The sequence below is a fragment of the Geotrypetes seraphini genome, chromosome 2 (genome assembly GCF_902459505.1).
Source record: "Geotrypetes seraphini chromosome 2, aGeoSer1.1, whole genome shotgun sequence".
Classification (NCBI taxonomy): domain Eukaryota; kingdom Metazoa; phylum Chordata; class Amphibia; order Gymnophiona; family Dermophiidae; genus Geotrypetes; species Geotrypetes seraphini.
The window spans coordinates 128,248,230-128,276,189 of NC_047085.1; the positions used below are offsets into that span (position 1 = coordinate 128,248,230).

General features: G+C 42.1%; 1 protein-coding gene and 1 long non-coding RNA gene across 2 annotated transcripts in view; both read left to right on the forward strand.

Annotated features, from left to right (window-relative positions):
* LOC117354244 overlaps positions 1–15,289 on the forward strand; it is a 42,391-nt gene extending 27,102 nt beyond the window's left edge. Inside the window, exon 3 of the long non-coding RNA XR_004538151.1 lies at positions 15,220–15,289. This is a non-coding gene — a long non-coding RNA (uncharacterized LOC117354244). The remainder of the gene's footprint in view (positions 1–15,219) is intronic.
* Positions 15,290–18,687: 3,398 nt separating this feature from the next.
* LOC117356010 (coiled-coil domain-containing protein 178-like) overlaps positions 18,688–27,960 on the forward strand; it is a 31,829-nt gene continuing 22,556 nt past the window's right edge. Inside the window, exons 1-2 of the mRNA XM_033935249.1 lie at positions 18,688–18,765; positions 19,918–20,010. Coding sequence (XP_033791140.1) covers positions 18,696–18,765; positions 19,918–20,010 — 163 coding nt within the window. The 5' untranslated portion in view covers positions 18,688–18,695. The remainder of the gene's footprint in view (positions 18,766–19,917; positions 20,011–27,960) is intronic.

Sequence of the window (27,960 nt, forward strand, 5' to 3'; positions counted from 1 at the left end):
GCCCAACCCACAGGATCCTAGGGCCTGATTGGTCTATGGCACCTAAAGCCACTCCCGCTATAGGAGGGGCCTTAGGTGCTTGGGCCAATCAGGCCCTAGGATCCTGTGGGTTAGGCAGGGGAGGGGAGGGGCGGGCCCGCCTCATTTGGACGGAGGCAGGCCTGCTGGCCAGACGAGCGAGGAGCTGTCCGGTCCAACTTGGAAAGTAAGACTAAGGGTGGTGTTTCGGGATAGGCGGGGTTTGTTGGGGGAGGGTCCGGCAGGAGGGGTTGGGCACCCTCCTATTGGCGATATAGGGGGCCGTTTGGGGGGGCCGGCAGGAGGGGTTGGGCACCCTCCTACCAGTGATCATAGGGGGGCTGTTGGGGAGCTGGCAGGAGGGGTTGGATATCCTCCTGCTGCGATCGTCGGGGGGGCTGTTGGGGTAGGCAGGAGGGGATGGGTACCCTCCTGCCGCGATCGTTGGGGAGGGCTGGTTCTGTCGGCATGAAGGGCTGAGCACCTTCCTGCCGGCGATCGTCGGGGGGGGGGGGCGGGTTCTATTGGCAGGAAGGGTTGATCTGACAAATGAGGAGCACGGTGAAACACAGGTAAATAGCGGTTCCTAGAAGGGGGTACATTGGCCTGCGGGGACAAATCTTTTCACCGTTTTTGCGGGCGGTGAAAACTTTTGTCCCTGTGTCTGCGGCGATTTGGCTTTGGAGTCTCCATAACCCGCAGCCAAACCGCAGCCACGCCGCAGCTCCCTGCGGGGATCGCTCCCCGTGTCATTCTCTACTATACGTCAAACTAACAGAAGGACTAGTAGTCAAACTCCTCACCAACTATCTAGAAGACCATAACATACTTCACCCCATGCAATCTGCCTTCAGAACCAACTTCAGCACAGAGACATTACTAGGCTCCCTTATTGACACAGCCAGAACAACACCTTAGCACAGGAAAAAATGTTTCTCATACAACTGGACCTGACCGCAGCATTCGACCTGGTAGACCATGACATCCTACTGCAAATTCTGGACGCAATAGGTATCTCAGATAAAGTGTACTCTTGGTTTGAAGGCTTTCTAAAATCCAGAACATACAGAGTAAAATCAAATAAAGAAAAATCTGAACCTTGGTCCAACCCATGTGGCATACCACAAGGATCCCCACTATCCCCTACTCTCTTCAATCTATACACTGCCTCTCTTGGAACATACCTGGACAATCTAGGCATAGCCACCTATAGTTATGCAGATGACATTACCATTCTCATACCTTTTGATCAGCCAAAGACTGCCATGACAAACACTCTACACCGAACACTAGAACCAGTAGCTATCTGGATGAAAGATCACAAACTGAAACTCAACCCAGAAAAAACTAAATTCATCCTCCTCAAAAATGACAAAGTCCCAACCATAACCAATATAGAAATCCAGCAGTTGGTAATGGAGCCCATGCAGGATGGGATCATATTGGACTTTGTGCTTACAAATGGAGAAAGTGTTTCTGATGTTACAGTGGGTGATCAATTTGGCATCCAGTAATCACTGCATGGTACAGTTTAATTTTAATACAGGTATTGAGAGGGCTCATTCAAAAGTAAGGGTTCTAGACTTAAAAAAACTAACTTTGTTCAGATGGGAATGTCTGAAAGGAGTAGAAATGCAGTGGGCAAAATTGAAAGGGCGACAGACCTTTTTGTGAGGCAAATAAGTAAAAGTAAGAAGAAAAGAAAGCCACTTTGGTTCTCAGAAGTAGAAACTGACTAGGTAAGGAATAAGAGATTAGCTTTCATAAACTACAAAAGATTGCAGAAATAGGAAGACAGGCAAAAATATCTAGAAAAGTTAAGAGAGGCTGGTCGAGTAAGAAACATAGAAACATAGAAAGATGACGGCAGAAAAGGGCTACAGCCCATCAAGTCTGCCCACTCCAATGACCCACCTCATTAAGTCTGAGTGCTAATGACCTAGTTCCTTAACTCGACCCTCGTAGGGATCCCACATGGATGTCCCATTTATTCTTAAAGTCGAGCACGCTGGTGGCCTTGATCACCTGCACCGGAAGTTTGTTCCAGTGATCCACCACCCTTTCTGTGAAGAAATACTTCCTGGTGTCACCACTAAATTTTTCCTCCTCTGAGTTTGAGCGGGTGCCCCTTGTGACCGAGGGTCCCTTGGGAAAGAATATGTCATTTTCCACCTCGACACGACCTGTGACGTACTTAAATGTCTCAATCATGTCACCCCTTTCCCTGCGCTCCTCTAGAGTATAGAGCTGCAATTTGCCCAGTCTTTCTTCATATGAGAGACCCTTGAGTCCGGAGACCATCCTAGTGGCCATCCGCTGGACCGACTCAGCTCGAAGCACATCTTTACGGTAATGTGGCCTCCAGAATTGCACACAGTATTCCAGATGAGGTCTCACCATGGTTCTGTAAAGTGGCATTATAACTTCAGGTTTGCGACTGACGAAGCTTCTATTGATACATCCCATCATTTGCCTTGCCTTGGATGAGGCCTTCTCTACTTGTTTGGCAGCCTTCATGTCTGCACTGATGATTACTCCCAAGTCCCGTTCTTCTGAAGTCCTAGCTAGTGTTTCTCCATTCAAGATGTATGTTCTGCATGGATTTCTGCTGCCGAGATGCATGACCTTGCACTTCTTAGCGTTGAAGCCCAGCTGCCATGTCGAAGACCAGTTTTCCAACGTAATCAGATCCTGCGTCATACTATCCTTGAGATTGCTTTCGCTTACTGTATTACACAGGTTGGCATCGTCGGTGAACAGTGCTACTTTACCCTGAAGCCCTCGGGTCAAGTCCCTTATGAATATGTTGAAAAGGGATGGTCCCAGGACTGAGCCCTGCGGCACTTCACTAGTCACCTCCTATGTCTCAGAGAGGGTGCCATTGACCATCACCCTCTGAAGTCTTCCACTCAGCCAATCATTGACCCATGCAGTTAGTTTCTCACCTAACCCCATCGATTTCATCTTGTTTAATAGTCTACGGTGTGGGACACTGTCAAAAGCTTTACTGAAATCCAAGTACACTATGTCCAGAGACTCTCCCGAGTCTAGCTTTCCTGTCACCCAATCAAAGAAGCTGATAAGATTGGATTGGCATGACCTGCCCCTAGTGAATCCATGTTGACAGGGATCCCTTAGATTCCCCTCATCCAATATCGTGTCTAATTTACCTTTAAGTAGAGTTTCCATGAGTTTACACACTATTGATGTGAGACTCACTGGTCCGTAATTCGCAGCCTCTGCTCTGCAACCCTTTTTGTGCAGAGGAACGACATTAGCTGTTTTCCAGTCCAGGGGGACTCTACCCGTACTTAGGGAGAGATTGAAGAGCATGGCTAACAGTTCCGCCAGAACATCGCACAGCTCTCTGAGCACTCTTGGGTGCAAATTGTCCGGTCCCATGGCTTTGTTCACCTTGAGTCTTGACAGTTCTCTGTAAACATCTGCTGTTGTGAACTCAAAATTCTGAAATGGGTCTTCCATGCTTTGCTTTGTTTCCAGCCGTGGCCCGTGCACTGGTGCCTCGCAGGTAAAGACTGAACAGAAGTAATCATTCAGTAGTTTGGCTTTATCGGAATCTGTTTCCACATAATTCCCGTCTGGCGTTCTAAGGCGTACTATCCCGTTTGTGTTCTTTTTCCTGTCGCTAATGTACCTGAAGAAGGATTTGTCCCCTTTCTTAATGTTCTTCGCTAGAGTTTCTTCCATTCGAAGCTTGGCCTCCCTGACTGCTGTTTTGACCGCTGCAGACTTTGTCCTGTATTCAATGTTTGCTTCTTTTTCCCCCGTGCGTTTGTATGAGAGAAATGCTCTTTTCTTCTCCTTGACGAGGTACAAGACCTCATCAGTGAACCATTGGGGTTTCTTTTTTCTTTGTTGTTTAGTTACCGATTTTATGTAGCGGATAGTTGCCTCATGAAGGGTTGATTTCAAGGTTGACCACATAGCTTCCACATTATCAGTTACTTCTTGAACCTGCAGCTTCCGATGGACGAAGTATCCCATGTGTGCGAAGTCAGTGCCTCGGAAATTGAGTACCTTTGTTTTTGTTTGTGATCTAGTGAAACCTTTCTTAAGGTTAAACCATACCATGTTATGGTCACTGGTGGCTAGCATTTCTCCCACCGAGACCTCCGAGACGCTTTCCCCGTTTGTAAGTACCAGATCCAGGATGGCCTGGGCCCTAGTGGGTTCTAGTACCATTTGTTTGAACCGTACTCCCTTCATGGACGTCAATATCCTCCTGCTATCACAAGTTGTCGCTGAGAGTGTGTTCCAGTCTACATCAGGCATGTTGAAGTCTCCTAACAGAACAACGTCCTCCCGTAAGGTGATATTCTCAATGTCTTCAATTAATTCTGCATCAGGAAAGCAAAGATGCAAATGGAGGAAAAAGTAGCTGACATGATAAATCGGGGGAACGTGACATTTTTAAGATATATGAGTGATAGGAAGAAGTGCAAAAGTGACATTGTGAGACTCAAAGGTGAAGGGGAGAAATATGTAGAAACTGATAAAGAAAAGGATGATTTGCTTAACAAATAGCTTCTGTTCTGTGTTCACGGCTGAGGCGCCAGGAGCAGGGTGGCAGAAGACAAATGCGAATAGCGATGGAGGAGTAGTAGACCCCAATCAATTTTCAGAGGATTGTGTTCATGAAGAGCTAGCTAAATTAAAGGTAGACAAAGTGATGGGACCAGATGTTGTACATCTGAGGGTGTTGAAGGAACTTAGGGAAATTCTGGTGGCTCTGCCAACTGAGCTTTTCAATGCTTCTCTAGAGTTGGGAGTAATACCGGAGGACTGGAGAAGGATGGATGTGGTCTCTCTACACAAAAATGGAAGTAAGGAAGATGTAGGGAATTACAGACCAGTAAGTCTGACTTCTTTAGTAAGCAAATTCATGGAAACACTTTTAAAACAGAGAATGGTGAAGTTTCTGGAATCCAGTGGATTACAGGACCGGAGGCAACATGGGTTCATTAGAGGTAGGTCTTGTCAGATAAATCTGATCAATTTCTTTGTCTGGGTGACCAGAGAATTGGGTAGAGAGAGTGTGCTAGATGTACTGTATTTAGATTTTAGCAAAGCCTTTGACAGTGTTCCACACAGACATCTAATAAATAAACTGAGTACCCCCGGGATGGGCCCCAAAGCGATGGGCTGGGTCATGAACTGGTTGAGTGGAAGATGACAGAGGGTAGTGGTTAATGGAGATTGCTCTGAGGAAAGGAATGTTACCAGTGGTGTGCCTCAAGGTTCTGTTCTTGGGCCTGTTCTTTTTAACATTTTTATAAATGATATTGCTGAAGGGCTGTCAGGTAAGATTTGCCTCTTTGTGGATGATACCATAATCTGCAATAGAGTAGACATCCCTGATGGTGTGAATAACATGAAGAAAGACCTAGTGAAGCTTGAAAAATGGTCTGAAATTTGGCAGCTAAAGTTTAATGCTAAGAAATGCAAGGGTATGCATTTGGGTTGGAAAAAACCTGAGGGAATGGTACAGTTTAGGTTGTGAAGAACTTTTGTGCAGACTGAAGAGTGAAACTTGGGTGTGATTATATGTGATGATCTTAAGGTGATTAAACAAAATCGGAACAAAAACTTGTTCAACTAAAGTTGAATCAAACATGCACACTGAGACAAGTGTGGTGAAACCAGTTATACTGCTATCTCTTATCTACATGAATATGTCTTGTCTGTCATTTCTTGACCTTTACTGTGTATGTACTCCTGTAACCCGTTCTGGGCTCCTTTGGGAGGATTGGCTAAATAAATTAACAAATAAATAAAAAATAAAGATGCTAGGATGCATAGGGAGAGGTATGGCTAGTAGGAAAAAGGAGGTATTGATGCCCCTGTATAAAACTCTGGTGAGACCTCATTTAGAATATTGTGTGCAATTCTGGAGACCGCACCTTCAAAAAGATATAAAAAGGATGGAGTCGGTCCAGAGGAAGGTTACTAAAATGGTTTGGTCTTCATCATAAGGCATATGGGGACAGACTTAAAGATCTCAGTATGTATACTTTGGATATTATTGGATATTGTTTATGTATGTATACTTTGGATATTATGTATGAGTATGTATACTTTGGATATTATTGGATATTGTTAGATATTGGATATTATTGGATATTGTTAGACACTGAGGTCTTTTCTCTATTTTTGAGGTATTGATGCATAGATGTTTGTAGTGCTGGATATTATTGGATATTGTTTAGGGATATATAGTAAGAAAATAGAAACATAATGGCAGATAAAGGCCAAATGGCCCATCCAGTCTGCCCATCCACTGTAACCATTATCTTTTTCTCTCTCTAAAAGATCCCACATCTGTTCCATGCTTTCTTGAATTCAGACAGTCATTGTCTCCACCACCTCTTCCAGGAGACTGTTCCACGCATCTTCCACCCTTTCTGTAAAAAAGTATTTCCTTCGACTATCACCTCTTAATTTCATCCCATGTCCTCTCATTCCAGAGCTTCCTTTCAAATGAAAGAGACTCGACTTATGCGTATTTATGCCACATAGGTATATAAACATCTCTATCATACCTGGTAGAGGGGAGATATGATAGAGATGTTTATATACCTATGTGGCATAAATACGCATAAGTCGAGTCTCTTTCATTTGAAAGGAAGCTCTGGAATGAGAGGACATGGGATGAAATTAAGAGGTGATAGTCGAAGGAAATACTTTTTTACAGAAAGGGTGGAAGATGCGTGGAACAGTCTCCTGGAAGAGGTGGTGGAGACAATGACTGTCTGAATTCAAGAAAGCATGGAACAGATGTGGGATCTTTTAGAGAGAGAAAAAGATAATGGTTACAGTGGATGGGCAGACTGGATGGGCCATTTGGCCTTTATCTGCCATTATGTTTCTATTTTCTTACTATACCTATGTGGCATAAATACGCATAAGTCGAGTCTCTTTCATTTGAAAGGAAGCTCTGGAATGAGAGGACATGGGATGAAATTAAGAGGTGATAGTCGAAGGAAATACTTTTTTACAGAAAGGGTGGAAGATGCGTGGAACAGTCTCCTGGAAGAGGTGGTGGAGACAATGACTGTCTGAATTCAAGAAAGCATGGAACAGATGTGGGATCTTTTAGAGAGAGAAAAAGATAATGGTTACAGTGGATGGGCAGACTGGATGGGCCATTTGGCCTTTATCTGCCATTATGTTTCTATTTTCTTACTATATATCCCTAAACAATATCCAATAATATCCAGCACTACAAACATCTATGCATCAATACCTCAAAAATAGAGAAAAGACCTCAGTGTCTAATAGGGGTAACAAAAAACTTCCCGTATAGACAAGTCAGTCTCAAAATCCCAATTTTGAGACCAGCAGTCACATCCTTGGTTAAAAACTTCAAGTTAAGTGGAAATATACTATTGATTGTTACAGTCCTTAATAGTAAATCAAAATACCATCACATATCTGCAAATGTATTATTCAAAATGATCGTTGTAGTAGTGCTGAGATGTGGAATCTCAGAGAGAGCGAGACCAGAAGGCCTTGAACATGCGCAGATGCTCAAGGCCCAGCCCAGCCCAGCCCAGCCAAGAGGGAGGATCTTCTGGCACTGGCATGTCCTGTGCGTTGGTGCTGGTGCCAGATCGGGATAAGGGATGCTGTTTGGGTGCACGGCAGGGGATGCCGGATCGCGGTGGGGGGAGGGGGGCGACGCGAGCGGGGGGTTGTCGGATAGCAGGGGGGGGCGTTCGCTGGCGGGGGGTGTGCGATGCCAGTTCTCAGGGGGGAGGGTATGGAGCAGCGCCGGTGGCCTCGGGAGGGGAGGGGGGGAACGAATCAAGCGAGTTTCCATTCATTCCTATGGGGAAACTCGCTTTGATATACGAGCAATTTGGTTTACGAGCATACTTCTGGAACAAATTATGCTCATAAACCAAGATTCCACTGTACTGCTTTTATGATATGCAATTAACATGACATGGATATGAAATTATAACATTCTAATATAACACCACATTGGGTTATTTTACTAAGACACACTAACATATTTATGAGTCCTTTTACAAAGCTGCGCTGCTGAGTCGGTCATTCTGTTCCTATGGGCGGCTCAGCATTTAGAAACATAGAAACATAGAAAGATGACGGCAGAAAAGGGCTATAGCCCATCAAGTCTGCCCACTCTACTGACCCCCCCCCCAATTAGGTCTGGGTGCTAATGTCCTAGTTCCTTATCTCGACCCTCGTAAGGATCCCACGTGGATGTCCCATTTATTCTTAACGTCAAGCACGCTGGTGGCCTTGATCACCTGTACTGGAAGCTTGTTCCAGTGATCTACTACTCTTTCTGTGAAGAAATACTTCCTGGTGTCACCATTAAATTTCCCTCCTCTGAGTTTGAGCGGGTGTCCCCTTGTGACCGAGGGTCCTCTGGGAAAGAAGATGTCGTCTTCCCCTTCGACACGCGTACTGCTTGGCAGCTCAGCTTTGGTAAAGGCCCACGTTAATGTGCTGCAGCATGGAAGACTTGCTTATTGAAAAGGTGCACTGGGGGTTGGGCTGTGTAAGGGTTTGCCTCTCCTGCTGGGCCAGACCCAAGAAAGACTACAACACTTACATTCTCACATAATCTGTCTCAGGATAGCACATGTAAAGAAGACAAGACACTCGTTGAAAAAGAAATACCAATCTGACATTAAAATCCCTTTTCCTTATTTTATTCTATCTTGTGTACCAGTAAGAAAATGTATATTTTAAGCAATGGCTCCCTACCAACAGACATTCATCTATCATAGCACATAAGTCACAGTAAATAAACACAAAGATAGGCAGTGGGGACACATCCAAAGACAGATGTCAAAGCCAGACATTTCTGTCAGAAGAATGTAAATTTCCCCACCTTGCCTGGGTCCTGTTCCAGGTTAAATACTTTTCAGCAGCCATCCAATATTAATATTCAAAATTGTGGTATGCCTTGCTTTTCAGCTGATTTGAACTGGCTAGTGTTCTGTTTTTCCCATCTGCTATACTCTGATAAGTGATAACACTCCTTAAAATTGTGAGGGTGCAGGGGTTCAATAGGGGTTTAAGTTTTCTGCTTCTCTTTAGTAGCTGTGTCTCGATAGAAAAAGCAACTTTTCCTATGTGCACATCTCAGATAGTATATAATCTGCTCCGTATTCAGATCACGTATCCAAGCTCAAACTGGTTCTTTGGGCCCTCCCTTGCTTATCAAATTTTACCACAGGCAGATGTGTAGAAATGGTAACTCTCTTTTTTTGAAGTTACCCTTAATTTCTTTCTCTTTTTTACAGAACTATTAAGACCAAATTATTTCCAATTAATGCCAATTAAATCAATCAAGGGGTGACTCTCATAGCTGGGAAGTGAGAAAAAGACACAGGCAGGGATGGGAGGGAAGGAAGAGATACCAGACCGGGCATGTGTATGGGGGAGAGCATTGCCACGAGTGGGGGCTTTGGGGACTTGGGCCTCCTTATTTGGGCTGTGGCATTTTCTTAAGCTGCAGAGATGCTGGATGGGTAAGGTGACCATACGTCCCGTTTTGAACGGGACGATCCCGTTTTCAGACCTCCTGTCCCGTTGTCCCCACAGACAGCTTCGGGACGCAGAAATGTCCCATTTTCAGGGACAGCGTCCCGAAGCTGTGCTCGGGGACAAAGGGACAGGCGATCACTTCCTGTCCCTCCCTGCCGCAAAAAAAATAAAAAAAAAGTCTCCCCATCTTTCTCCCTGTCTGCTGCTCTTACTGCCCTGCCACTACAGCTGCTAAACCTAACAAGAAGTCTTCTTTCCGTCGTCAATTCTGACGTCGGAGAGGACGTTCTGAGCCAGCCAATCGCTGCCTGGCTGGCCCTGAACGTCCTCTCCTATGTCAGAATTGACGTCGGAAAGAAGACTTCTTGTTGGGTTTAGCAGCTGTAGTGGCAGGGCAGTAAGAGCAGCAGGCAGGGGGAAAGATGGGGAGGCTTTTTTTTTTTTGCGGCAGGGAGGGCAGGAGATAGGTAGGCAGGCAAGCAGGCTGGCTTTTGCCAGGGAGGGAGGGAGGGAGAGAGGTAGACAGGCAGACAGCCTGGCTTTGGCCAGGGAGGGAGGGAGAGAGGTAGACAGGCAGGCAGGCTGGCTTGGGGGGTGGGGATGGGACAAAGTGTGGAAGGCAGTGAGAGGGACATAGGAAGGAGGCACTGGGGGCACTAAAGACATGGGAAAGAGGCACTGGGGGTACTAAAGACATGGGAAGGGGCACTAAGGACTTGGGAAGGAGGCACTGGGGGCACTAAAGACACGGGAAGGAGGCACTGGGGGCACTAAAGACATGGGAAGGGGCACTAAGGACTTGGGAAGGAGGCACTGGGGGCACTAAGACATGGGAAGGAAGTACTGGGGGCACTAAGGATAGGAAGGGGCACTAAGGACATGGGAAGGAGGCACTGGGGGCACTAAAGACATGGGAAGGAGGTACTGGGGGCACTAAAGACATAGGAAGGGGCACTAAGGACACAGGATGGAGGCACTGGGGGCACTAATGACACAGGATGGAGGCACTGGGGGCACTAAGGACAGAGGATGGAGGCACTGGGGGCACTAAGGACACAGGATGGAGGCACTGGGGGAACTAAGGACATAGGAAGGAGGCTCTGGGGGCACTAAGGACATGGGAAGGAAGGAGGGAGGAAATAGAAAGGGACAATTGTTGGGCCTGAGTGCAGAAAGAAACAAAAGAGACTCATGAAATCACAAGACAACAAAGGTAGGAAAAATGATTTTATGTTTAATATAGTGATCAAAACGTGTCAGCTTTGAGAATTTATATCTGCTGTCTATATTTTGCACTATATTTGTCTATTTTTCTTTAGTTACCGAGGTGACATTGCATATTTGAAAGTCATTTGCCTTGACATCTTTGAAACCCCCCCAAATATAAATGATAATTAACATTTTCTCTGCGTATAGTGTGCTTTGTAGTTTTTTTTTAAATTAATAAGATATGTTTACATGAAAAATGAATGGAAGAAATTGGGGTCGGGATTGGGGGGATGGGGCTAGGGCGGGCTTGGGGTGGGACTAGGGTGGGATTGGGGTGGGGCTTGGGTGGGATTGGGGCGGGACTGACAATTAATAGATGTCCCCTTTTGATGAAAAAAATAAATGGTCACGTTATGGATGGGGAAAAGAGAGAAAGAGATGTTAGATGAAGAAGAGAGAGAGAGATGCTGAATTTTAAAGGTACTGTCTGAGAATCCCAAAAATCCAAAAATCTGGACTAAACCAATCCCTCACAGTCCAGATTTTTGGACTTCTATAATATTTTTGTTATTCTGATATTACTTTGTTATCCTTCATCAAAGCAAACAATAATATAATCTGTGAATGATGGCTTTTCATAGGAAAAAAAATCTAAATACAAGAAGTGCTTTTTGTCAAAAATGTGATGTTTATAACTTATTAGGTTTTTGTACAATGTCCTTCAATTTTCCTTTGTGTTACATCAAGGAAATCATGAAAGCGGTGCCATTAGAATTTAAACTATCGCTGTTGCACTACTTAGCCCATAACCTAAAAAATGGAAAGTTCCTCACTAACAACGGTCATATAATAATAACCCCAATCCTAAAAAATAGTAAAGAATCATCAGCTCTGGTAACCAACTACAGACCAGTAGCATCCATTCCATTTATTGTAAAAATCATGGAGGGATTGGTACACACCCAATTGATGGAATATCTTAACCAGTTCTCTCTCCTACATGAAACTCAATCCGGTTTTATACCTTTATTCAGTACGGAGACAGTAATTGTGGCTATCTTCGATAATTTGCGTGTATTGTTTAGCAAGGGCCTCAATGCCCTGATCATGCAATTTGATATGAGCTCTGCCTTTGATCTAGTAGACCATGGGAAAATGCTACAATGCCTAGATGCTATTGGTATCAGGGATGAGGTGTTGAACTGGTTTCGTGGCTTCCTTATGTCCATACCTAACAGGTACATTTCAATTATGATCTCTCCGATACCTGGAGCAATCCTTCTGGTGTGTCGCAAGGGTCGCCGCTATCCCCATTGCTCTTCAATGTCTACATGTCATCACTGGGCATGCAATTAATCCAGCTGGGGATAAAACTATTCAGTTACGCAGTCGACTTTACGATCATCATCCCATTTGCTAACTCTATCTCAGAAACCATTCCCAAGACATCAGAAGCTATAAATTTGATGGAGCAATGGATGACTGACTTCAAGCTCAAACTTAATTCAGAAAAAATGAAATTTTTCGTTGCTTCGCCACACCCGCTTGACACCAAAACACCACTATGCATCAATAAACTTAGTTACCCTATTCAGTCTACCATGAAGATACTGGGTGTAACTCTGGATCAATGCCTAACCATGAAAGACCAGGTGGACTCCTTAATCAGAAAGGGTTTTTTCACTCTCTGGAAACTTAGATCCCTCAAATCATATTTTGATACATCAGCATTCAGAATCCTGGTACAATCCCTCGTACTGAGTCAACTTGATTACTGTAACATCGCCTATTTAGCAATTTCCCAAAGAATATGCGATGTTTACAATTAATGCAAAATGCAGCGGTCAGACTAATCTTCGGGCTTAAGAAATTTGATCATGTGACACCTTACTACCGGCAGTTGCACTGGCTACCGATGGAAGTACGCGTAAAGTTTAAGTTCGCCTGCCTCTGCTTTAAAGTACTATACGGATTATCCCCTAAATACATAACTGACCTTTTCTCCTTCTCAGCCAACAGACACAAAAGAAGCTCACATTCGAACTTTGTTTCCCCCCAGTTAGAGGATGTAAACTGAAAAAACACCATGAACACCTTCTCTCACATCAGGCAGTATTATGGGGTAAAGATCTAGAACAATTGCATTCGCCCACTACTTATGAGGAATTCAGGAAGCACCTAAAAACATATCTGTTCCTAAGGTATCTAGACAGCTGACCCATTCATCTCTTTCTCCTAATAACGAGACTATTAACCACTTTCTTTCACCTCTTTTAAGTTCAATCAATTTGTACCTTCCTTTAGGTCTTTTGTAAATTGCATAGAACTTCATGGTACTGCAGTATATAAACTGTTATTATTATTATTATTATAAGGGGATTAATGTATGTGGTGGTCCTGATGCTGATAGATTTGCTGAATATTTGGAGACTAGATTAACTGTGGTTGGTGATGTTACCTCTCGCTTGTTAGATCAAGGTGAAGTTAAAAGAGGATAGATTCCGTACAAACGTAAGGAAGTTTTTCTTTACCCAAAGAGTGGTAGTAAACTGGAACGCTCTTCCGGAGGCTGTTATAGGGGAAAAAACCATCCAGGGATTCAAGACAAAGTTAGGCAAGTTTCTGCTGAATCAGAACGTATGGAGGTAAAGCTAATCTCAGTTAGGGCACTGGTCTTTGACCTAAGGGCCGCCGTGTGAGCGGACTGCTGGGCACGATGGACCAGTGGTCTGACCCAGCAGTGGCAATTCTTATGTTCTTAGGTGAATCTGAGGTGTCAATAGTGATCTGTGGTATTATATCTACCTGGGCATTGGGAGATTTATGTTCATCTGGGAATTTAAGACAATTGGCCTCTGAAATTGTGTCTGTGGCTACAAGGATAATAATTAAATCTTTATGAGTGGAAGTGTTTCCTGATAACTGTAAAAAATTGACTGTAAAACCAATTTTGGTTTGGATACTGCTGAAATGAGTAATTATTGCCCTATATTTGTGGTTACATTTATGGGGAAGGTTTTACAGAAACTGGTTATAAGCCAATTAAAGATGTTTGTAGTACGTGTGGACTGTTTGAATCCATTTCAGTTTGGGTTTCAACAAGCCCATAGTGTAGAATTGCTGCTGTTATCCGTTATGAAGAGCAACCAAGATGATAAAGGGGATGGAACTCCTCTTGTATGAGGAAAGATTAAAGAGATTAGGATTCTTCAGCTTGGAAAAGAGATGGTTGAGGGGGGGAGATATGATTGAAGCCTACAAAATCCTGAATAGTGTAGAATGAGTACAAGTAGTTCAATGACCACTGAGGGAGAGTGTGGAGGCTATATTTTCACCAGTGGTCATCTGGTCAGTTTGGGTACCTTTTTGGCCCTTTTTTTAAAAAACAGGTCTAGCCCAAAATGTCTAAATCGTGCCCTGGACATTTGATAAAATGTCCAAGTGCTAAGCCTGCCCTAATACTGCACAAAGCATGCCTCTAACATATCCCCTTAAGATTTAGGTGCTGTGGAGACAAAATGACAAGAAAGATGTCTAAAAACTCAGTTTTGTAAATGCCTACTTAGACGGTTTGAGAAGTAAGATATCCAAGTGCTGGTTTATACTGTCTTTTGGACATCCATCTTTTTTGAAATTGAGCCCTATAGTGTGTAAAGGTGGAGCATTGGAGGAGTGAGGCAGAGCTTCAACTGATGTATGTAACATAAAGAATATGTAAATTATGTACACCTATGCCACATTTACATGATTGCAGTTATTCCAGGCCTATGGCTGTTATACTCTAGTATTCTGTTACAGAATCTGAGTGTGCAAATGCCTTATAGAATAGGCTCTCACCATGTAGCACTGGGATGGCTTAAAGGAGGCACCCAGCTATAGATTTTCCCCAAGTGAAGGCAAAATGTCGGGGATGTCTGACTAATGGGAATTCCTTAATACAGCTAAAATGAAACATGGTCTGTGTTGGAAAGTAATTCCCCCTAGTCGATCTAATCACAGGATCTTAAAGATGAGTATTTGTTAAGTTAAAGTGATTATGAATAAAAAGATAACTTTTTTTCTAAAGATATAAAAACTTTAAATTTACTGGGACTAATGACAATTGTGGTATATGAGACTGTGAGACAGATGATTGATAACTGAGCAGCAACACCACTGAGTACTGCTTAGATTATCAAAATGGGGGTGAATTGAAGGTATTGTAACTCATATATCTCTGGATTTCATTTTATGATTTATTTTACTCTTGTTTCTTATTTGTCATGATTAAAAACTATATTTTCTGTAATTTTCTATATTATTGTAAATTGCTCTATTGGCCCAGCCAAAGGGGTATAGCAAGACTTTCATGAAACTTAAACTCATGTATAAAAACCTTTAATATGTAGACAGTTGTTCATTTGACTTCTTTTTTTGTCTAATGGAGTGTTTCATTGTACTTATGTGTAGAGGATCCTGCTGTACCTCAAGCTTTGATTCTACAGGAAAACATCACAAAAGCTGTTAAAGACTTTCAGACTCAATATGAATTATCTATCAGTGGTGAGCTATGAATTTTTTTTTATTAATCCTGAACATATAAGGTATTTTGATATGTGACAATGAAAACATCTTTACTTTACTTCTTTGCATTAAATTTTAACTGCCAGACATTAGACCGTTCTCCCAACATTTGCAGATCTATTCTCATCTATTCTTTAGCCTCTGGCATGTCTTCTCTGTTGCAAATCTTCATGTCATTTGCAAATGACACCTTTTCCTTCTAGTCCTTCAGAAATATCACTCACAATAGAACAGGCCCCAATAGGATCCCTGAGGCACACCACTGCCTCTCATTTCTTTCCTCCGAAGCAAATTCCATTCACAACCACTTTCTGTTGTCTGTCAATAAACCAATTTCTAATCCAGGTCACTGCTTTGGGACCTAACTTCAGCCCACTAAGGGCTCCTTTTACTAAGGTGCCCTAGCGTTTTTAGCGCACGCAGGAAATTACCACTCCATGCTGGCGTTAAGATCTAGCGCGCGCGGCAATGTAGTGCGCACTATTCCGCGCGTTAAAGCCCTAACGCAGCTTAGTAAAAGGAGCCCGAAGTTTACTGAGGAACTGTGTCAAAAGACTTTGCTGAATAGACTACATCTAGTGCACATCCTCTATCCAATTATCTGATCAGCTTTTCTATCAATTTCAACGTGGCGGCTGGGAAGGGTGCGTTGGAAAATGCTGTTGCTGCACAGGGAAGGCCGGGAAATGCTGCTGCTGCACAGGGAAGTGTATGTGTGTGTGGGGGAAATGCTTATGCTGCAAAGGGAAATGTGTGTGTGGTGGGGAAATGCTACTTCTGCACAGGGAAGGCCGGGAAATGCTGCTGCTGCAAAGGGAAGTGTGTGTGTGGGGGGGGCGGGGGGGTGGAATGCTTATTCTGCACAGGGAAGGGTGGGAAATGCTGCTGCTGCACAGAGAAGTGTGTTTGTGGGGAAATGCTGCTTCTGCACAGGGAAGGCCGGGAAATGCTGCTGCTGCACAGGGTAGTGTGTGTGTGTGTGGGGGGGGGGGTAGGACCACGGGAAGGGGGGTAAGGGAAATGCTACTGCTGCACAGGGATGTGGTGTGGGGGGAGGGAATGCTGCTGCTGTGACTGCTGCACAGGGAAGTGGGGGGGGATCAAAATGCTGTTGCACAGGGAAGTAGGGTGGGGTGAAATGCTGCTGCACAGGGACAAGGAGGGGGAGGGAATGCTGCTGTGGCTGCTGCACAGGGAAGTGGGGGGTGGGAAGAAAGACAGACAGCTAGCACCCGTTAATGTAACGGGCTAAAATACTAGTTTTCTATATTATTGTCAATTGCTCTATTGGCCCAGCCAAAGGGGTATAGCAAGACTTTCATGAAACTTAAACTCATGTATAAAAACCTTTAATATGTAGACAGTTGTTCATTTGACTTCTGTTTTTGTCTAATGGAGTATTTCATTGTACTTATGTGTAGAGGATCCTGCTGTACCTCAAGCTTTGATTCCACAGGAAAACATTACAAAAGCTGTTAAAGACTTTCAGACTCAATATGAATTATCTATCAGTAGTGAGCTATGATTTTTTTTTATTAATCCTGAACATATAAGGTATTTTGATATGTGACATGAAAACATCTTTACTTTACTTCTTTGCATTAAATTTTAACTGCCAGACATTAGACCGTTCTCCCAACATTTGCAGATCTCTTCTCATGTATTCTTTAGCCTCTGGCGTGTCTTCTCTGTTGCAAATCTTCATGTCATTTGCAAAATGACACACTTTTCCTTCTAGTCCTTCAGAAATATCACTCACAATAGAACAGACCCCAATATGGATCCCTGAGGCACACCACTGCTCTCATTTCTTTCCTCCGAGCAAATTCCATTCACTACCACTTTCTGTTGTCTGTCAATAAACCAATTTCTAATCCAGGTCACTGCTTTAGGACCTAACTTCAGCCCACTAACGGCTCCTTTTACTAAGGTGCCCTAGCGTTTTTAGCACACGCAGGAAATTACCACTCCATGCTGGCGTTAAGGTCTAGCGCGCGCGGCAATGTAGCGTGCACTATTCCGCGCTTTAAAGCCCTAACACAGCTTAGTAAAAGGAGCCCTAAGTTTACTGAGGAACTGTGTCAAAAGACTTTGCTGAAATCCAGGTAGACTACATCTAGTGCACATCCTCTATCCAATTATCTGATCTGCTTTTCTATCAATTTCAACACGGCGGCTGGGAAGGGTGCGTTGGAAAATGCTGTTGCTGCACAGGGAAGGCCGGAAAATGCTGCTGCTGCACAGGGAAGTGTATGTGTGTGTGGGGGAAATGCTTATGCTGCACAGGAAAATCTGTGTGTGGTGGGGAAATGCTGCTTCTGCACAGGGAAGGCCGGGAAATGCTGCTGCTGCACAGGGAAGTGTGTGTGTGTGGGGGTGGGGTGGGGAAATGCTGATTCTGCACAGGGAAGAAAGGGAAATGCTGCTGTTGCACAGGGAAGTGTGTGTGTGTGGGAGGAAATGCTGATTCTGCACAGGGAAGTGTGTGTGTGTGTGGGGAAATGCTGATTCTGCACAGGGAAGGCCGGGGAAATGCTGCTGCTGCACAGGGAAGTGTGTGTGTGGGGAGGGGGGGGGAATGCTGATTCTGCACAGGGAAGGGTGGGAAATGCTGCTGCTGCACAGGGAAATGTGTGTGTGGTGGGGAAATGCTACTTCTGCACAGGGAAGGCCGGGAAATGCTGCTGCTGCACAGGGAAGTGTGTGTGTGGGGAGAGGGGGAATGCTGATTCTGCCAGGGAAGGGTGGGAAATGCTGCTGCTGCACAGGGAAGTGTGTGTGTGGGGGGGTGGAAATGCTGATTCTGCACAGGGAAGGGTGGGAAATGCTGCTGCTGCACAGGGAAGTGTGTGTGTGTGGGGAAATGCTGATTCTGCACAGGGAAGTGTGTGTGTGGGGGGGCAGGACCACGGGAAGGGGGTAAGGGAAATGCTAGTGCTGCACAGGGATGTGGTGTGGGGGGAGGGAATGCTGCTGCTGTGACTGCTGCACAGGGAAGTGGGGGGGGGGGGATCAAAATGCTGTTGTACAGAGAAGTAGGGTGGGGTGACATGCAGCTGCACAGGGACATGAAGGGGGAGGGAATGCTGCTATGGCTGCTGCAAGGGAAGTGTGTGTGTGGGGGGGGGAAGAAAGACAGGCAGCTAGCACCCGTTAATGTAACAGATTAAAATACTACTTTTCTATATTATTGTAAATTGCTCTGTTAGCCCAGCCAAAGGGGTATATCAAGACTTTCATGAAACTTAAACTCATGTATATAAACCTTTAATATGTAGACAGTTGTTCATTTGACTTCTATTTTTGTCTAATGGAGTGTTTCATTGTACTTATGTGTAGAGGATCCTGCTGTACCTCAAGCTATGATTTCACAGGAAAACATCACAAAATCTGTTAAAGACTTTCAGACTCAATATGAATTATCTATCAGTGGTGAGCTATGATTTTTTTTTTTATTAATCCTGAACATATAAGGTATTTTGATATGTGACATGAAAACATCTTTACTTTACTTCTTTGCATTAAATTTTAACTGCCAGACATTAGACCGTTCTCCCAACATTTGCAGATCTCTTCTCATGTTTTCTTTACCCTCTGGCATGTCTTCTCTGTTGCAAATCTTCATGTCATTTGCAAAATGACACACTTTTCCTCCTAGTCCTTCAGAAATATCACTCACAATAGAACAGGCCCCAATATGGATCCCTGAGGCACACCACTGCTCTCATTTCTTTCCTCCGAGCAAATTCCATTCACAACCACTTTCTGTTGTCTGTCCATAAACCAATTTCTAATCCAGGTCACTGCTTTGGGACCTAATTTCAGCCCACTAAGGGCTCCTTTTACTAAGGTGCCCTAGCGTTTTTAGCGCACACAGAAAATTACCACACGCTACGCTTCTAGAACTAATGCCAGCTCAATGCTGGCGTTAAGGTCTAGCGCGCGGGGCAATGTAGCGTGCACTATTCCGCGCGTTAAAGCCCTAATGCAGCTTAGTAAAAGGAGCCCTAAGTTTACTGAGGAACTGTGTCAAGAAACTTTGCTGAAATCCGGGTAGACTACATCTAGTGCACATCCTCTATCCAATTATCTGATCAGCTTTTCTATCAATTTCAACACGGCGGCTGGGAAGGGTGCAGCAGAAAATGCTGATGCTGCACAGGGAAGGCACGGAAATGCTGCTGCTGCACAGGAAAGTGTGTGTGTGTGTGTGTGTGTGGGAAATGCTGATGCTGCACAGGGAAGTGTGTGTGTGGTGGGGAAATGCTGCTTCTGCACAGGGAAGCGTGTGTGTGTGTGGGGGGGGGGGGGATGCTGATTCTGCATAGGGAAGGCCGGGAAATGCTGCTGCTGCAAAGGGTAGTGAGGGGGGAAAGAAAGACAGACAGCTAGCACCCGTTAATGTAACGGGCTAAAATACTAGTTTTCTATATTATTGTAAATTGCTCTATTGGCCCAGCCAAAGGGGTATATCAAGACTTTCATGAAACTTAAACTCATGTATAAAAACCTTTAATATGTAGACAGTTGTTCATTTGACTTCTATTTTTGTCTAATGGAGTGTTTCATTGTACTTATGTGTAGAGGATCCTGCTGTACCTCAAGCTTTGATTCCACAGGAAAACATCACAAAAGCTATTAAAGACTTTCAGACTCAATATGAATTATCTATCAGTGGTGAGCTATGATTTTTTTTTAATTAATCCTGAACATATAAGGTATTTTGATATGTGACATGAAAACATATTTACTTTACTTCTTTGCATTAAATTTTAACTGCCAGACATTAGACCGTTCTCCCAACATTTGCAGATCTCTTCTCATGTATTCTTTAGCCTCTGGTGTGTCTTCTCTGTTGCAAATCTTCATGTCATTTGCAAAATGACACACTTTTCCTTCTAGTCCTTCAGAAATATCACTCACAATAGAACAGGCCCCAATATGGATCCCTGAGGCACACCACTGCTCTCATTTCTTTCCTCCGAGCAAATTCCATTCACAACCACTTTCTGTTGTCTGTCAATAAACCAATTTCTAATCCAGGTCACTGCTTTGGGACCTAACTTCAGCCCACTAAGGGCTCCTTTTACTAAGGTGCGCTAGCGTTTTTAGCACATGCAGGAAATTACCAATGCTGGCATTAAGGTCTAGTGCGTGCGGCAATGTAGCGTGCACTATTCCGTGCATTAAAGCCCTAACGCAGCTTAGTAAAAGGAGCCCTAAGTTTACTGAGGAACTGTGTCAAAAGACTTTGCTGAAATCTAGGTAGACTACATCTAGTGCACATCATCTATCCAATTATCTGATCACCAAGTCAAATAAATCAATCAGTTTATTTTGGCACGATTTCCCCATGGTGAAACCATGTTGTCTTGGATTTTGTAACCCATTGGATTCCATGTAGTTCAGTATTCTTTTCTTCAGCAGAGCTTCCATTATCTTTCTAACCACTAAAGTGAGACTTACCATCCTGTAGTTTCTGACACCTTCTCTGTTCCCACTTTTGTGAAGAGGGACCACATTCGTTCTTCTTCAGTCTCACTTTAAATATCACCTACAAATATGTGGTGCAATTGTGACAATAGTTATAGACTAACCACCTGCCTCTCATTTTTGTAGGCAAGTTTTACATGCTGAAACATTTCAGACTTTTTGATACTGACCGCCGTACTCGTGATTGTTCTTTATTTTCTTTTCAATCCTTAAAAGGATGTATGTATAAAAAATTTCTTGAAAAAACACTATCTTTTCAAGTTGGTAAATGGAGTAAAATATTAAGTGGCCTAACTGCGGCTTCTTATTCCTATCAAGATTTTACGAAAAATTTTAAAGCTTACCTCTTTGACAAATTTGACTAATATTTTATTAAATATATGAATTTCAATGTCACTGTTGTATCATCGCTGAGTTGTTCAGCTTCTTTTTATTGTAAAACACATAGAACTGAGAGGTACTGCGGTATAAAAATACAATTTATTATTATTTATTATTAGTCATAGAAGCATGCATGTTTTATGGAGGATAAAAAGGTATTTTATTAGATAATTGCATGTTAGTCAAGGCCAACATGGTCATATTTTGCTTGGCAAGGGATGCTTCAGAGGCAAAACCTTACTGTTAAAACAAAAAGCCATAAATAAGTATCATAAAATCACATACAATCATAATAGAACCATAAACATAGATATACAAAAAACATAATCAGTATAAGGTCATAGAAAATAAATAGTACTTACATATATCAAACAGCAAATATAAATGAATAAATTTACAAAAAAGTGCATCTCCAAAAACATGTGAAGTGACATACTACATTAACAAAACATCAAAATATGAGTGAGGAACAGAATAAGGCACATAACATACCTTTATGGTGTCGCTAAGGATTTATTAAATCCATAACATGTCCTTCAAGAACTTCTCTGAGTTCCCTCAGTACCCTAAGAAGGATCTCATCAGATCCTATGGCTTTGTCCACTTTTAGTTTTCTCATGTTCTTCCATATATACCTCAGTTAGCCAACCATGGTCCTTTTCTAGACTTTTCTTCCTTGAACACAGAAGTATTTGTTTAGCACATTTGCTGTTTCCTCATCACTTTCCACATAGTTCTCAGCATCTATTAGTCTCACAATTCCATTTCTAGTCTTGCTCCTTTCCCCAATATACCCGAAAAAAATCTTGTCTCCTGTTTTTACCTTTTTAGCCATTTTTTCTTCCACCTGTGCTTTCAAAACTCGTATTTCTCTCTTCACTTCTTTGAGTTTTATCTGGTATTCTTTTTTGTGTTTCTCTTCTTGTGTTCTTTTGTATTCCTTGAATGCTACTTATACTATACATCTACAAGGATATTTCAACAAAAAATGTGCCCCTATCTGTAGCACTCTAGGCTGAAAAAAATAAAAAGTGTTGCCTTCTTCTCTGAATAACTTTAGCTACGTCTGGAAATACCCAAATCTGAACTTGCACTTTCAGGTCTTACAGATTTCATTATGACTAACCTAGATAGATTTAAGAATGTTCTTTTAAATATCTTTAGACCTCTTTGCCACATTTGAGTGTCACATAAACTTTTTTAGCTCCAGCACACTAACGGAGCAAATGTTTTTCCCAGCACACAAAGAGGACACATAGCCCCGCCCCCAGCCCTACCCCCACATGGACCTCTGAGCATGCAAATGTCAATGTAATGATGTCACATGTATGCACACACGTGTGTGATGCCATTATGTTGACGTCCGTGCATGCTCAAAGGCCCATGTGGGGGAGGCCCTGAGCTCTCGTGCTGGCAGAACATTTACGGAGGTATGCCGGGGGAGCAGAAAGAACAAGAGATGCTGGCACTGGCAATGACAGACTCGCTACACATCATTCCCTGGTGGCACACCCGGAATCTCACCACAGCACACAGTTTGCAATACACTGAGTAAGAAGATCATTCCATTTTCCTTTAGAGGTTATCTGACCTACATACTTCAGGAATTCTTTTCTCTTGGTTTATATCATATTTAACACATCATTCATTTAGAGTTCATTGGTCTAGTTCAGGAGTGGGAAATCTCGGCCTTTGAGGGCTGCAACCCAGTTGAGTTTTTAGGATTTCCTTAATGTGGATAAAGAGAAAGGAAAAGGGATTGGGACTTGTATACCTCTCAAAATCCTTATGAACTTGGCTACAATACAAGACCAAGTGATACAAGACCAAGTGTCCAAACTGGAACTATTGGAGAATTATCGTAAGGATCTCAAGCGCTCACAGCTAAAAGCTCGATTTGTTTTTCAAGCTAATAACCAAAAAGTGAGCTATCATTGGTCCCATAAATTCTCCTATTTTAAATTCTTCTTTTTTTATCAAAACTTTTTATATAAATATAATTTTTTTAAAGTGTAATATAAATCCTATTTTGCTTCATACAAATTGCATAGCAATACTTTCTTCAATTAATATACTGGTTTTCAATTAATAAATAGTACTCTCTCACTCAAGGTTGTAATTTAAAGAGTACTTAGCTTCATGACGACGGAAGATCTCCGTTCATTATTTTTTATAAGAGCTTCATCAGGAAAAACACCAGCATTATCGCATCTTTACTTAAGTCAACCGAATTATAAAGTTAACATGCCGAAAAACTGCAAATCGCAAAGGCACAAAGTGCCTATCAGTATTTCTCGCCGTCTAGTACTATTTATTAATTGAAAACCAGTATATTAATTGAAGAAAGTATTGCTATGCAATTTGTATGAAGCAAAATAGGATTTATATTACACTTTAAAAAAATTATATTTATATAAAAAGTTTTGATAAAAAAAGAAGAATTTGAAATAGGAGAATTTATGGGACCAATGATAGCTCACTTTTTGGTTATTAGCTTGAAAAACAAATCAAGCTTTTAGCTGTGAGCGCTTGAGATCCTTACGATAATTCTCCAATAGTTCCAGTTTGGACACTTGGTCTTGTATTGTAGCCAAGTTCATAAGGATTTTGTGTGTTTCACATATATTTTTGAGGACTTGTATACCTCTACCAAACTCAAAGCGGTTTACATATATACAGGTGAGTTGGTTGATATTGTGTATCTGGATTTTCAAAAGCCATTTGATAATGAACAACTCCTGGGATAGTAGGTAATGTCCTATGGTGGATTAAGAACTGGTTAAAAGATAGGAGTAGACTAAATTATAATTTTTGGTGGAATTCTCTGTCATATATATATAAAATGGAAAGATTTATTGCAATACAGAAAGGGTGTTTTAAGAAATTTCAAGATGTGTCGGAGCCATTAATAAAATATTGTACTGATTAGAGGACATTTTTTCCCTTGAATTTACAAGTTCAATTGTGAGGGGGGGAGGGAGGGTAATTTATTATTACAAATTGTATAAGGTATTTGATTATATGATAAGAAAGGGTGGGAAGGGTGGGAGATAAGAGCATATCATTTGTACCATTGATGATTATTAAGTGTTATATTTATTGTTAATTTGTTTGAATATATTGTCACACTTATTGTAAGTTTGAAAATGAATAAAGATTAAAAAAAAAAAAGCCACAAAACAAAAAAGATAGAAAACAGAGAATAGGATTAAATTATCAATATTCTTAATGGAGAAATGTAGATAGTACGATTCCCCAAACAAATACTGACATGAATTTTAAAAGAAAAGATACATATCTTGTATCAAATTACCTAAATCTTAAAGGCTCCCTTTTATGAAGCTGCATTAGGGTTTTTGTTATCGCAGGTTACTGCATTAAAAGCTCCAACACTCATAGAATTCCTATGAGCATCGGAGCTTTTATCACAGCAACTCATGACCCTAACACAGCTTCATAAAAGGGGGCCAAAATATTATATTGATCTCAATGTCATTGCAAATTGAAGAAAAAGGAAGGAGAGAGCTTGACATCTTAAAGGAAAACAAGAAAAAAATAGAAAAAACATTAGACAAAAGAAGAAATTCCCCCATCAAATCATTAGCCCATGCTTCTACATTTTCCCAGTATAACCCCTAACCAACAAAAGATTTAAATATCAAAGCTGTACAAAAAAGGATGAACATTCAAATTTACATTTCCACCACATTAAGCAGATGACACACCCATTGATTGAATTTCCTGGGCCACAATCAATTTCTACAGCTGTGTCAAGTCGAAAAAAATATATTCTTTTCCCTGAAATTTCACCTGACATCTGGGAAATTTCAGGAAAAAATATATAGCAAGTTATAGCAAGAGGCAAAGCCCTTGACTTAATTTAAGAAACTCTCATCTGAACATCTGAGTTCTTCAAGAAACATCAGGAAAAATATATATTGGAGATCCATGAAACAAAGCCTGTCTTTTACAAAAGAAATTAATTAAAATCTTATTTCTATCCTCACCATTCTCAATTGAGGTTTCCAGCATAATGGTTAAATTCACCTCTACCACTTCCTCAATACCTCCTCCAGACATATTCTTAATAAATGCAGCAATATAATAAGATTTAGAAATTTTTGGTAGGTACAAGTATTCCATGGAGAGGATTTTCACCAAATCCTGTTCCAACATGTGTTAACATATTTGATGGAAATTACTAGTGAGGTAATTAAATTTGGTGATTACACAAAGTTACTCAAAGTTGTTAAACTACAAGAGGATTATGAAAAATTGTAAGAGACAGGGAGATTGGGTGACCAAATGGCAGATGGTATGTAATGTAAGCAAGTGCAAAGTGATGAATGTGGGAAAGAGAAGCCCAAATTATAGCTACATGATACAAGGTTCCACATTAGGAGTCACCACCCAGATAACGGATTTAGGTGTCATAGTTGATGATATGTTGAAACGTTTTGCTCAGTGTGCATTGGTAGTGAAGAAAGCAAATGGAATTCTAGAAATAATTAAGAAGGTAATACCTTTTATAATACCTTTGCATTGCCCTATGGTGCAACTGCACTTTGAACATTGGTTGCAATTCTGGTCACTGCATCTCAAAAATGATAAAGGGGATGGGATGACTTTCCTATGAGGAAAAGTTAAAGTGGTTAGGGCTCTTCAGTTTGGAGAAGAGATGAAACATAGAAATAGACGGCTGATAAGGGCCACGGCCCATCCAGTCTGCCCACCCTAATGACCCTCCCCTATCTTTCCTCTGTGAATAGATCCCACATGTTGATCCCATTTGGCCTTAAAATCAGGCATGCTGCTGGTCTCAATCACTTGAAGTGGAAGATTATTCCAGCGATCAACCACCCTCTCAGTGAAAAAGAATTTCCTGGTGTCACCTGGTGCAGTTTCCCGCCCCTGATTTTCCATGGGTGCCTTCTTGTTGCTGTGGGACCCTTGAAAAAGAAGATATCTTCCTCCGCCTCGATATGGCCCGTGAGGTACTTGAACGTCTCGATCATGTCTCCCCTCTCTCTGCGCTCCTCGAGCAAGTATAGCTGTAACTTATCTAGCCGTTCTTCGTATGGGAGATCCTTGAGTCCTGAGACCATCTGGGTGGCCATTCTCTGGACCGACTCCAGTCTCAGCACATCCTTGCGATAATGCGGCCTCCAGAATTGCACACAGTATTCCAGGTGGGGCCTCACCATGGATCTATACAATGGCATAATGACTTCAGGCTTACGGCTGACGAAACCCCTGCGTATGCAACCCATAATTTGTCTTGCCTTGGATGAAGCATGCTCCACCTGCTTGGCAACCTTCATATCCTCACTGACGATCACCCCTAAGTCTCGTTCTGCTACCGTTCTTGTTAGGATCTCGCCATTAAGGGTATAAGTCTTGCATGGATTTTGGCTGCCCAGGTGCATAACTTTGCATTTTTTGGCGTTGAAGTTGAGTTGCCAGGTCCTAGACCAGCGCTCCAGTAGGAGTAGGTCGTGCATCATGTTGTCGGGCATTGAATTTTTGTCTGTTGTGCTTTTGCCCACTACATTGCTTAGTTTGGCGTCATCGGCGAATAATGTTATTTTACCTCGGAGCCCTTCTGCCAAATCTCTTATAAAGATGTTGAATAGGATCGGGCCCAAGACCGATCACCTCTGTCATCTCGGAGGGGGTGCTGTTCACCACCACCCTCTGAAGCCTACCTCCAAGCCAGTTCCCAACCCATTTAGTCAATGTGTCGCCCAATCCTATAGAACTCATCTTGCTCAGCAACCTGCGGTGTGGTACGCTATCAAATGCTTTGGTTCAGGGAAATTTGATGGAGTGGAATGGATAGACATGAATTGCATGGGTTACTCTTTCTAAAAGTACTGGGACTAGGATGCACACAATGAAACTACTAAATTGTAAATTTGGAACAAACTGGAGAAAATCATGTAATTAAAAACTGGAATTCTGGAGTTGATTGCCAGAGAATGTGGTAAAAGCAGTCAATTTAGCAGGGTTAAAATAAAATGGATAATTTCCTAAAAAGAAAAGTCCATAAGTCATTATTAAGATGGACTTGGGAAAATCCACTCTCTATTTCTAGGAAAGGAGCATAAAATCTGCTTTAGTGTACTGGAAACTTGTCAGATACTTATCTAGATTAGCTACTGTTGAAAAGAGGATGCTGGGCTTGATAGACCTTTGGTCTGTCCAGTATTGCAATGCTTATGTTCTTATGAATATGCATTTGAACTATTTGCATGCACTTGGTCCACTGAAAGCAAATATATCTCATACATATTCATTGGGGAAATCATGACAATCCAATTGGGTTATGGTCCTTGAGGACTGAGATTGTCCAAGCATGGTCTAAATCTACATCTCCTCCTATAATTTGTCATGTGGTATTCCCCAGGGTTCAATAGTGGGCCCAATATTTCTTAATCTTTCTGGTTCCACTAGCATTGTTAGTACAAACATTAAACTACATTCTTAACATATTCTGCAATATCTAACTTCTCAAGTTCATTAGTTTCTTGGATAGTGATTTAACTCCTATTATCTCTCCTCCATATTTACTTTGTTGAACCCTCTTGAAGTCTTGAAAGCTTATTAAGAAAATAGTTGTGCTGCCTAAAGCTTTTTCCTTAATATTTTTGTTTCTTAGTATAAACTTTTTTTTCCCTTTTGTTCCTACTTTGTATCTTTGCTCACTATCTTTGGATGATTATGTAATTTTCCTTATTTAAGAATTGTTTAATT